General features: G+C 37.5%; 1 protein-coding gene across 9 annotated transcripts; it reads left to right on the top strand.

The window, feature by feature from the left end:
* The first annotated feature begins 1,732 nt into the window (after nucleotides 1-1,732).
* Nucleotides 1,733-9,317, top strand: LOC104609827 (uncharacterized). Of its 9 annotated transcripts, none has more exons than XM_010276217.2 (12): nucleotides 1,733-2,259; nucleotides 3,046-3,599; nucleotides 3,687-3,776; nucleotides 3,869-4,108; nucleotides 4,864-5,085; nucleotides 5,194-5,479; nucleotides 5,566-5,885; nucleotides 6,007-6,116; nucleotides 6,220-6,323; nucleotides 6,434-6,510; nucleotides 6,605-6,698; nucleotides 8,989-9,317. In XM_010276217.2, the coding sequence occupies exons 1-11, from the start codon at nucleotides 1,998-2,000 to the stop codon at nucleotides 6,695-6,697; spliced, it is 2,358 nt and encodes a 785-aa protein (XP_010274519.1). In that variant the 5' UTR covers nucleotides 1,733-1,997; the 3' UTR covers nucleotide 6,698; nucleotides 8,989-9,317. The 9 variants fall into 9 exon arrangements, with proteins under 9 accessions (XP_010274519.1, XP_010274518.1, XP_010274516.1 ...); XM_010276216.2 differs by lacking the exon at nucleotides 8,989-9,317 and adding an exon at nucleotides 6,922-7,244; XM_010276214.2 differs by lacking the exon at nucleotides 8,989-9,317 and adding an exon at nucleotides 6,903-7,244.
* Nucleotides 9,318-11,022: the final 1,705 nt, after the last annotated feature.

Below are 11,022 nucleotides of genomic sequence, written 5' to 3'. Positions count from 1 at the left end.
CCAATGTGGATTGTATCTTCAAGCAACTAAACAAATATCATAAGTCATTTTACTTTTATTGTTATCATAAAAAAAAAAACTCATTGCGTTCTCAGGTCCTAGACTAAACACTATCTTGATACCCCTGATTTGGCTAGGTCATCATCAAACTCGTGGGCACTCCTTGGAATCCATCTGAACGAACAATTCAGATTTCTCCCCAATAACTGAGCTCTACTAACCATAAACCTGAATTTCCAAGGCACTACTTTTGTACACAAGTACACAACCAAGAGATGAAAATTTGACTACAATTCCCCTCAACGGTTAAATTTCTCCAATTGTTCACTACTACTAGTTGAAAATATCATAAATCATCCAATCATAATCAACTAAACTAACAACAAAAATGAAATAACTAGCATCCCAATTGCTATGTTTGAAGTAATTAGGAAGCAAGTATTGGGAAAATGTAGTGACAACCCATATAAAAAAACTCTTTGATCGAATTCCACAAAACTATGGGATCAGTTAGTTGTAGGGTCTTGACCATATCGTAGCTTTTAAGTCCTAAATTTGGAATATCGTGCAATAATACAAGAAAACCATCAATATGGGAAGAAAAATAATATGAGAATAAATTGAGGAGATTACTATGCCTGACCAAAAGAAAACAGAAAATAAGTGAATCAAATAAAACAGAGCATAACTACCGGTGAGAAGAACCTGGTTGGAAGAACTAAAAGAAAATAATGCTTAATTTTTTCTTGTATTGGTTGAGGTTACTCTTGGAATAGGATGTTGGTGAGCACGTCCTCGATTGTTGGATGCCAGATGCTAGTGGAATCTCTTGGAACAGGATGTTGTGGAGAGTATAAGAAGGTTAATCGATGGAATACAGAAAGAATAAGATGCCGGTGAGCACGTCGCCGATTGCTAGTTGCCTATGAAGTTTATTGGAACAGTACGCTGTAAAGAATGAATGAAGAGAATGAAACACTATTAGAGTTGTTGGGATGGGGAAAGTAATTTTTTTTAGGTAAAAATATTAATTGGGTTAAAGGGTGAAATCTGAATTCTGATGGGATGAACTTAATGTCCGTTCCATTACATCCTCTTTACTTCATATGCAATTCTACACATGTGAAGAAGAGGCACATGTTATAGGACATGTGTCCAAAATTGGTGACATGGGTAGGAAGGTGTGGGCAGGAGATCCCGACTCATGTTGGGCATGGTCGATATCATGTAAAGTTGAAGGAATGGAGTCTACATCACCTGCCCAAAAATATGTTCCAACACCCTACGTGATGGGTCTCACTTTTTTATGGTGGGATCCAGTTTAATAGTGAGATGTGCGGTGATGAAGTTGATAGTGTCTAGGACCCTAAGAGAAGATGTTCCCAATGCACGCTGGGATGTCACTGTGAAGTCGTTGTGAGGCGCGTATGTGAGGAGCTGATCCCAATTCTAATAGAACGGGACTATCGAACGATGCATGTATGAGGTCGGCGCAAACTAGCTTGCCACGTGGCTATTGCTGTTCCAACCTTCACAAGCACACGCTCTTCCAGAAAAATAAACTCGCATCGAATTAATCACAGCCAAGGTTATCTGCTGAACGGTTCTGATTGAGAAGAACAGTACTTCGTTTTCAGTCGTTTCCCGAGAATACCGAAAAAAACAATAGTATCTGGACCACGTTATCACATTTCCGCTCGTCTATTTATATTCCATTAATCTCGCGTCCGATGCTACTTTTAACAGCTAGGGTTTCAAATCGAGCTCCGGGCTTCTTTCTAGGGTTTTGCTTCCCTGAAGGAGTTTCTGTTAGGGTCCCTTGTTGTGTTCTTTGAATTTATCCTTTTTATTTTTCTTTTTTCTTTTTTTTTGTTCGGTGGCATCCTTCTAGGGTTTTTTGATAATTCTATCTACGTCTATAATTCGTTTCTTTCCCTGTTTCATTTGCCCTCTCCGCCCGTTATTCGTGAGATTTCAAGCTTCTAAACTCTGAGAGAATGCCTCCCCGAGCGGTGAAGAAGGGAACGGCGGCGCCTGGACCGAAGAGAACGCCCAGGGCGACGAAGGGGACGCCGAAGTCCCAGAATCAACAGGAAGTTACAGAAGAAACAGTGAAGGTTGAAGAGGTTTCGGTTTCTGTGGTCGAGGTTAAGGAAGAGGTAAAGGTGGAGCGGGTTATTGAAGAAAAGCCGGAGGAGAGGACTGTTGATCCTGAACCTGAAGTTAAACCCGAGACAAACGGACCTGTTTCTGCGAAAGGTAAGGTTTTTTCAGATCGTTTCTTTTTTTTTTTTCTGTTTTGTATTTATAATTTATGTTTTCTCTCTAATTAGTTCAGATCTGACGCCTCTGAGTCTCATTTTTTTTCCATTCACAATTCCTCGAACGTTTAAAAAAGAGAATAAAAGGCATGTCTTTATACACATATCTTTCTCCTTCTGTCTTTCTTTTGTCCACGTGATGGGGCTATCTCATTTTATTTATTGATGTTGATGTGTTAATTGTTCAGAGTTTTGGTTTCTTCTCTATCATCCTCTTCTTTATTCTTTTCACTTGTAGAATCTTAGAAAAAGTCCCTTTTCTTTAGTTTCCTTGCGCTGCAAGGTATCTGTTGATATACTTATCATGTATAAAGTTATCCTTCGTTTTTTTTCGTTACTGGTTTTTGTTCCTTTGATTTGTCTGTGCAATTGTCGCATTGGGCACCAGAGTATACAAATCATGTACATGTTCGTACCGGTTCATCTGCCTGTTAGGCATTGTTATATTTCAAATGAATGGTGGAATGCTTCTTGCTGTTAGATTAGCATATGTAAAGGCTGTATGTGGATTTCCACCTTTGTAAGTGGAGTTTTCTTGCACGTTTCATGGGCTCCTCTAATTAATGAGGTTTTAATTGCGAACATTTAGAAAGGATTGGAATTGGTAATTATTAGTCCTTTATAGGATTCAAGTTAAATGGATATGGGAGATCCTATTTAGGACGAGAAATAAGTATTTTCCTATTTAGGACGAGAAATAAGTATTTTCCTGTTTCCATGACAGAAGAACATGATGTGAAGGAGCTTTTTGATGAAGATGACAAAGCTGAGCGATTAGAGCTGGAGGATAATGAGCCAGAATATGAAGCTGAAGAGGATGGTGGAGTGGATTATGATGAGAAGGAAAATGAACACGAGGATGTCCAGGAGGAGGGAGATGAAGGTGAGGAAGAGGCTGAGGAGGGTGATGTGGGTGAAGAAGAGGAAGGTGATATGGTTGAGGAGGAAATGGAAGACATTGCTGAGGGAGCTGAAGGTGAAGAGGATGAAGATAATGGAGAGGAGGAGCATGAAGAGATTTTTGATGAAGAGGAGGAAGAACATCATGAAGTTGTTAAGGAGAGACGAAAGCGCAAGGAGTTTGAAATTTTTGTTGGAGGCTTGGACAAGGATGCGACTGAAGATGATCTTCGGAAGGTCTTCAGCCAAGTAGGTGAAGTTACTGAAGTCAGGCTTATGATGAACCCTCAGACTAAGAAAAACAAGGGGTTTGCATTCTTGCGTTTTGCAACTGTAGAGCAAGCAAAACGAGCTGTTACAGAGCTCAAGAATCCAGTGGTATTTTTTCTGGCTTCTGACAAAGTTGAAATGGTATTGCATTTCAGTTTTTGTTGTATTAAATTTTTGTGAAAATCATTATTCCAGGTAAATGGTAAACAATGTGGTGCATCTGCAAGCCAAGACAGCGATACCCTTTTCCTCGGCAACATATGCAAGACATGGACTAAGGAAGCTGTGAGTAATCTGGACTGTTTCATACCCAGATCTTTTTTTTTCTGTTGGTGGTAATTGAGATTCCTGACTGTGTTGTGTGTATTTGGTTCCAGTTGAAAGACAAGTTAAAGCTTTATGGAGTTGAGAATATTGAGGACTTGACATTGGTTGAAGACAGTAACAATGAGGGAATGAATCGTGGGTTTGCCTTTTTGGAGTTCTCTTCTCGTTCAGATGCCATGGATGCTTATAAGCGCCTGCAGAAGAGGGATGTTGTTTTTGGAGTTGATAGGCCTGCAAGAGTTTCTTTTGCCGATTCTTTCATTGAGCCAGATGACGAGGTTATGGCACAGGTACATATTGATCCAAACTTCTTTAGGTAGTTGGGATTGAACCATTCCAAACCTGATTAGATGGAATGGTTTTACCATCTTCACACTACACAACCTATAATATTAGTGGGAAAGCTGTGTAACTTGAAAATGCTGTTTTTTGTAGGAATGAATAATGTCAAATCATTTTCGTTTTCCCAGTCATATTTACAAAATTTCAATGAAGAAGCAATTTCATCTTTGAAAAATGAATGTAAATAAAAGTAGAAAAAATGTACATTAGATGTTACTGGATGTCAGGTCTTATGGATGCAGCCATTGGCCATTACATGCACAAGCACATATAATTGTTGGAGAACAACCTACAGAGTTGATTGCATCTTTTCTGGTATATAAGAACATAAAGCCTGTCTCCTATGATTGTGCATGTGAAACCTGATGCTTGACATGTTACATGTTTAATGTTTTACATGTTTCTAATGTGTTGAAAGTTTGTGTAGTCTACATTTACTAGGTCTTGATAGGTTTATGTTCCTCTTGTATAACTGCCCAATGCAGCAGCCAGACTATTTTCATTTATCATTTTTGGTACATTCTCTGTCCTTGTTATTAAACATCACTAACTGGTTTTTGGCGTAGTGGGTTATATATGTGGCTTGCTGCTTGTGTGCCTACCTGCTGCCTGGTGCTATCTCATTTTCAGTGTTGTTGTGTTCCAAAAAGTTGGAGTTCGTAATTGAAGTTAGAAGTTTTTAATTAGTTACTATTTCCTTCAGGTTAAAACTGTGTTTGTGGATGGTTTGCCTGCTTCATGGGATGAAGATCGTGTAAAGGAATGTCTCAAGAAATTTGGAGAGATTGAAAAGATCGAACTTGCTCGTAATATGCCATCGGCCAGGAGAAAGGATTTTGGCTTTGTAACTTTTGGAACCCATGATGCAGCAGTGGCTTGTGCTGAAGGCATTAACAATGCAGAGCTGGGCGAGGGAGACAATAAGGTCAGCTGTTGTTTTTAAGACGTTGTTCCTTTTATTTCTGCACCAGGATGATATAGGGTGTAGTTTCTTTGTTATTCATTTGTTTGATGGTAATATGACATGTTTCAGGCAAAAGTAAGGGCTAGATTATCAAGGCCACATCGGAAAGGTAAAGGTAAGCGTGCCCTTCGTGGTGATTCCAGGTATGGGCGAGGTTCTTCACGAGTTGTCAGGGGTGCCTGGGGTCGTCCATTGCGTGGCCTATCTGGACGTGGGCCAAGAGGAATTGGGGCACGTCTACCCCCAGTTAGTGGTCGTGGACTAAAGAGGCCAGTAGGATTTAGAGATAGACGTCCTGTTATGGCTGCACCTGCAAGAGTTAGGCCCTTGCCTCCTCCCCCTCGAAGAGCTCCTGGTATGCCCCTTCCTTACCCTATCACTGTTTTAGTTTCTCCAACTGGGCCCCTTAAATGTATCTTGATGCCATGATTTTCCGAACAGTTCCTTCCTACCCAAAGAGCAGTTCAAAGAGGGATTATGGTAGGCGTGAAGAGCTTCCTCCAAGAAGTAGAGCGGCTGCAGATTATGGTTCCAGGGTTGTTACTGAGAGGCGGTCATCCTACAGGGATGACTATCCTTCCCGTGGACCTGGCTATGCTGACGATGTTCCACCACGAAGCGCTTCACGAACTGCAGCAAGGAGGCCCTATATGGATGAAGGCTATGCACGGAGGTTTGAAAGGCCTCCACCAAGTTATCGTGAAGGCCGTGCACGTGAATATGATTCACTATCTGGGGCAAAACGTTCATATTCTGCATTGGTTAGTATTTTATTTATTATTTATTATTTGCTTTGGCACTTACATATTCTTCTTCTTTTATACTATTGTTCTCTTCTCTGTCAAGACCACGAAGTTTTCTGATAATGATTTATTGTCAAAGGATGATGTTCCTCCACGTTATTCTGATGCTGGTGTTCGTCAGTCAAGAGCTCGCTTAGACTATGGAGTTAGTAGCAGTGCCTCCCAATACGGGGATGCATATGGTGACAGGTTAGATAGAACTTTTAGAAATCCAAGCTGTATGATATGTTTTTTTTTTTGTTTTATATTTAGAACTTGTAACAAAACAAACCCATTCTCTTGCTGTTGCAAGGCTTGGGAGATCTCAATTAGGATACGGCAGCAGCCGGAGTTCTCTCTCAGGTCAGGAATCACATGGACTCTATGGTGGTCGCCAGGGTATGGGTTATGGTGGAGGTACGTCAAATATATCTGATAGGTTCATTTCCACTCGTTCATTTGAAATCCCATTGTGGCTTTGATTGCTGTTTAAAGCTCAATTATTCTGTTATTGTGGTGGTTTCTAGGTTCTTATGGTAGCAGTGATGTTGGTGGAATGTATTCATCAAGTTATGGCAGTGACTATATGTCTCGTGGGCCTGATGTATGTCATGAAGTTTTCATTTTGTCAGTAATGTTAATATTGAGTTGGAAAATTTTAAATGCCATCTAATAAAATTATTAAGCACTGATTGTAGGTTGGTGGTGGCTCATATTCATCGTTATATTCAAGCCGTGGGTTGGGTGGCAGTGGTTACTTGGGCAGTAGTGGTTCTGGATCTTATTATTGAGGTAAGTCACTGTTCTGTGCACTCTGTCTTTTTGTGCTTTTAGATAATTGTGTGTTTGACGACACTTGACTTCTCATGCCTTGTAATCATGTATTGTTGGCCTTTTTTCTTTCATGTTCTTTTTTTATTTCTTCATAAGTAGGAGACATTGCTTTGGTTTTCCTGTAGCAGTATGATTGGTGATGATTGAGCGTGGTGGTCACAGGAATTTGTATCTGACACAGATTTAACTTGAGGAGAGCATGCTATAGGCCGTGGATTATTGGAGCTTTATGCATAATGATGCCTACAATCTTGGAAAGACGCATATTATTGAGTGTTAATTGGCCTATCAATTTGCCAGATAGAAGTGGGGGTTTAAGCATTGAGTTGTACAATGCAATAGCTGCAATTTGGGTCATGGTTGGGCTATAAATGTGGGTTTCTTTCCAGTCTTATTTCACTGTAAGGATCTTTGAGTTGGAGTTATAGAACAAGCCGTACTGTCTGTTATGTATGACATGCATATTTAATTCTCTCCTTATAAGAACTACATTTGACGGGCAAAGAGGTTGTATGCTGTGTTCTAGCAATGGGCAAAAATTTCTGGCATACATGAAAGCTTGATGAGTTAGGAGCTTCAGAATGAGTTTCAAGTCCTTTTGGATGATTTTATTCCCTAAATTCCTGGGTAAAGGATTAGCTTGGAATGCCAGGAGGCATTATTGCAAAGGCTGATTAAGTATTAGCATCAATGCTACAGTCCAGACCTAACATGAAGGAAACACTCGGTGAATTATCCTTTGGTAAATGGAATCATGCATTGATGTTTATCATGTTTAAGTGCCAAATAAGACCACCTATTGGTTACAAAGGCTTTCTTGTCTGAAGTTTGGTGTATTATAATCATACTATCTTTTGGTTGGTCCAACATTAATCTTACAGAGTTTGCAAGCTCACCCTTAATCAGGCTTGCCCTTCTTGCTGGTGGCAAGGGTAAATTGCTAACAAGAAGATAATGGTTTTAACAGTGGAATTCATGCTTGAAGATCATGGCTTGTGAAACATGCAACTCTCTTGAAATTTGATCCTGAAAAATACATGGATTCTAGGAAGTACTTTTGACTTCATAAGTACAACGTGCTGTGCATTCTATCATGTTTTTCTTTATTTTTGGGCTCAGGAGGCTAATTACATTGGAATGGAGGACCATATAGAGTGAGTTTGTTTGGTAATGTGAACACTGGAATTCCCTTACAACCGTTAGTTGGTATTTCTGTGTACTATCAAAGAGATGGAAACAGAGGGTATACCATTTTATACATCATTCTATAAGAACTATAGATTGGAGTTATCTTCTTCCGTTAGCTAGAAGTAGATGGTTTTTTATTTGTAGTTATTTGGAAGGTTGGTTTTCTACTCTGTCAGGGGTCTTGTGTGATAATATTAGTAGTAATAATTGTACTAGTTAAGTTTAGTTGGATCTCTAACATTTTATACTGGGCATGGATAATGATTATCATTTGCAGCACTTGAAGTACCTGAATTTTCTGTTAAGGACTGAATGCTTCAAATGAGCTTGGTTGACAAGTCTGTTATGATATCTTTTTAAGTACTTTGTAATTGAGAAGTAATGATTTGGAAATTACATATAACATATCAGGAGCTGTCTTTTAGTGGTGTTACAAGCTGGAGCTGTATTTTAGTGGTGTGATGGTGAATTCCCTAAAGGACATAACAGAAAAAAAGGATTAAAATAACCTAGAGAAGTGTTTGCTTGTAGTCTTCTTGGGTAGTATTTAGGCATCATTTTTTTATTAGCGCAGTTTCCATCTGAACATGAAGGTTTCTGAATTGAACTGGAGGAAAGCAAAAATACACAGGAGTTATTGGAGTGGGTTGTTAAGTGTGCTCTTATGGTTTTTAGTCTGGACAGGGTTTGATAAAGATGTGCTTTCTAGAAAAATAGAATATAGCGCAAGTGGAGATTTTGAATATGGAACGGTAGTTTCAAGTCCTTGTTAAAAGCTTATCGTAGTATTAGGTAGACTAGGTATTCTCCTGCCATTATTTTCCCATCTTATGCAGTCAATCTTTTTTTTTTTTTTGAATTGATTAAAATTAACATTGGTCTGGGAAGGCCAAGTTTTTATTTCGGGTCAGACCTCGGATCAAGACTGATGAAAAGGTGGCTTTGGTTCTCCTTGATTTTATTGCATTCTTCTTTTATCTCATTCTTTGGCATTTCAAATTTCAATTGATAATAATTTTGTGTACCATGTGTGATGGTTTTGTTAATGTCGGTGTTGTAGTGACGTTTTAGGTGTGTTCCCTGGTTAACCTCAATTTGTATACATCGCAAAGCCTAGTCGTTGAAAATTCTATTTGACATTTTGATCTTTGTGATAGTTTGTTTTCTGTTATTAGTTAGAGCTGCAACTCAGCAAGCGTGTGCCACTCATATCACATGTAGTTGGGATACAAGGCTTTGCTGATTTCACTACTTTCATTGTTTGTTTTTGACATTGTACTGTGGGAATGTTGAAGACTTTGTAAACATAACTTGGAACTTAGCTCTCAAGTCTTAATTGTAGTTGGAAAACAAATTTATTTGATCAATAATAAATTATGTGATGAGAAATACTCGTGTGTCTCAATGCGATCATATCTGCTTAAGTTTGTGCTGAATGTCTTGGCACAAACGATTGATGATGGAAGAAGGTTAGTTAAACGTTTTTTGAAGTTGTAGGAAAAAAACACTTGAATTCAATTGACAGTGATAGAGATGCGTCTCACGGCAAAAACGATTGAAGAATGTTCTCACTTCTAAAGTTGTGTGTCTGTTTATTTTTGTTTTTATTTTTATTTGCAACTCCTCTCTGGTCTTTTGTGAGCCCAGGCTATAGCTTGATTTTCAGATTTTGTCTTTTTTAAATAAAAACATAAAAAGTATATGCTCTACTCTTGGGATTTCGTCGTAGTAAAATGACGGCCATCGGTTGCAAGGCCCTGACTACTTTTTTACCACTTAACCGGTGCCCGATGGCCCACTTGGGAAAAATACGGAAAAAACAGAAGTAGAAGATTTCATAAAAGACTGAAAAAACACAAAGAGAAAAATAAAACAGAAAATTGCAAATAAAATAGAGGAAAATACCGAAAAATACCTAAAATTGCAAATAAATACAAAAAACATAAAAGTTTAAATGAATATAGAAAGATACAGAATTAAATAAAAACTGAAAAATATAGAAATAAAACTATCTAATTAAAAATAACACACTATAAAACACAAAAATATAAAAAAGAATACAGAAAAACTCTTAAAATACAGAAAACAAAAATTCAAAAAATATCAAAAAAACAGAAAAAGAAAAGTACAGAAAATACAGAAAAACAGAAAAATAAAACAGAAAATTGCAAATAGAGGAAAATACAAAAAAATACAGAAAGGTGCAAATATGTACAGAAAAATACATGAAAGTGCAAAATGATTTCAGAAAAATACAGAAAAGCGCAAATAAGTACAGAAAAATACAGAAAAGGAAAAATAAAACATAAAAGTACAAAATAAATACAAAATAATACAGAAAATTTCAAAAAATACAGAAAAAACAAAAATTACAAATAAATACAGAAAAACTGAAACAAAAACACAAAAATAAAACAAAAAAATTCAGACATACAAAAAAATAAAACAGAAAATTGCAAAAAAATACAGAAAAAAGGGAGTTTGCAAATAAAGAGAAAAAACAAAAATAAAATAAAAATTGCAAAACAAATTCAGAAAAAAACATATAAGTGCAAAATAGGTATAGAAAAAATACTGAAATAAAATTGAAAATTGCAAAACTATACAGAAAAAAAAAACAGAAAATTACAAATAAATACATAAAGAAAAACAGAAAAACAGAAAAACAAAACATAAAAAAGTGCAGGTAAATATAGAGAAAAACAGAAATAAAACAGGAAATTGCAAAAAAGCAGGAAAAAACAAAAAATTGCAAAAAAATACAGAAAAAAATAGAAAATATTTAGTTCGTATAAGCATAGAGTTCAATAAACTTCAAAATTCAAACAATGTTGGAAATAGGCACTAGACAGCAAAGCAATGCTGGAAATATAAAAAAGTTTCATTGATACAAGACTTTGAGCTATGCAACTATGCAAGCTTTTTTACAGAGAGGGATCTTCAGCCTTCAGGGATGGGGGATGCAGATTGCAGAATTCTCCAGTGGGCATAGGCACTAGACATAACAGAATTCTCCACATTGCGCCGGTGCTGATGCAGATTGCAGAACGCCTCTTGCTTGAGACCATTTGCACCTCCTGGTTCTGTAGGGGGG

Source organism: Nelumbo nucifera, chromosome 1 (genome assembly GCF_055504915.1).
Source record: "Nelumbo nucifera cultivar China Antique chromosome 1, China Antique-T2T, whole genome shotgun sequence".
NCBI classification, from domain to species: domain Eukaryota; kingdom Viridiplantae; phylum Streptophyta; class Magnoliopsida; order Proteales; family Nelumbonaceae; genus Nelumbo; species Nelumbo nucifera.
Note: the sequence above shows the minus strand (reverse complement) of the source record. Positions and strands in the feature narration are given on the sequence as shown.

What these genes read in the sequence shown, in the direction of transcription:
- LOC104609827 (XM_010276217.2), top strand. Translation starts at nt 1,998, where the DNA reads ATGCCTCCCCGAGCGGTGAAGAAGGGAACGGCGGCGCCTGGACCGAAG. An exon ending in CGGACCTGTTTCTGCGAAAG is followed by an intron (nt 2,260 to 3,045) that starts GTAAGGTTTTTT and finishes TTTCCATGACAG; the next exon opens with AAGAACATGATGTGAAGGAG. An exon ending in AACGTTCATATTCTGCATTG is followed by an intron (nt 5,886 to 6,006) that starts GTTAGTATTTTA and finishes TTATTGTCAAAG; the next exon opens with GATGATGTTCCTCCACGTTA.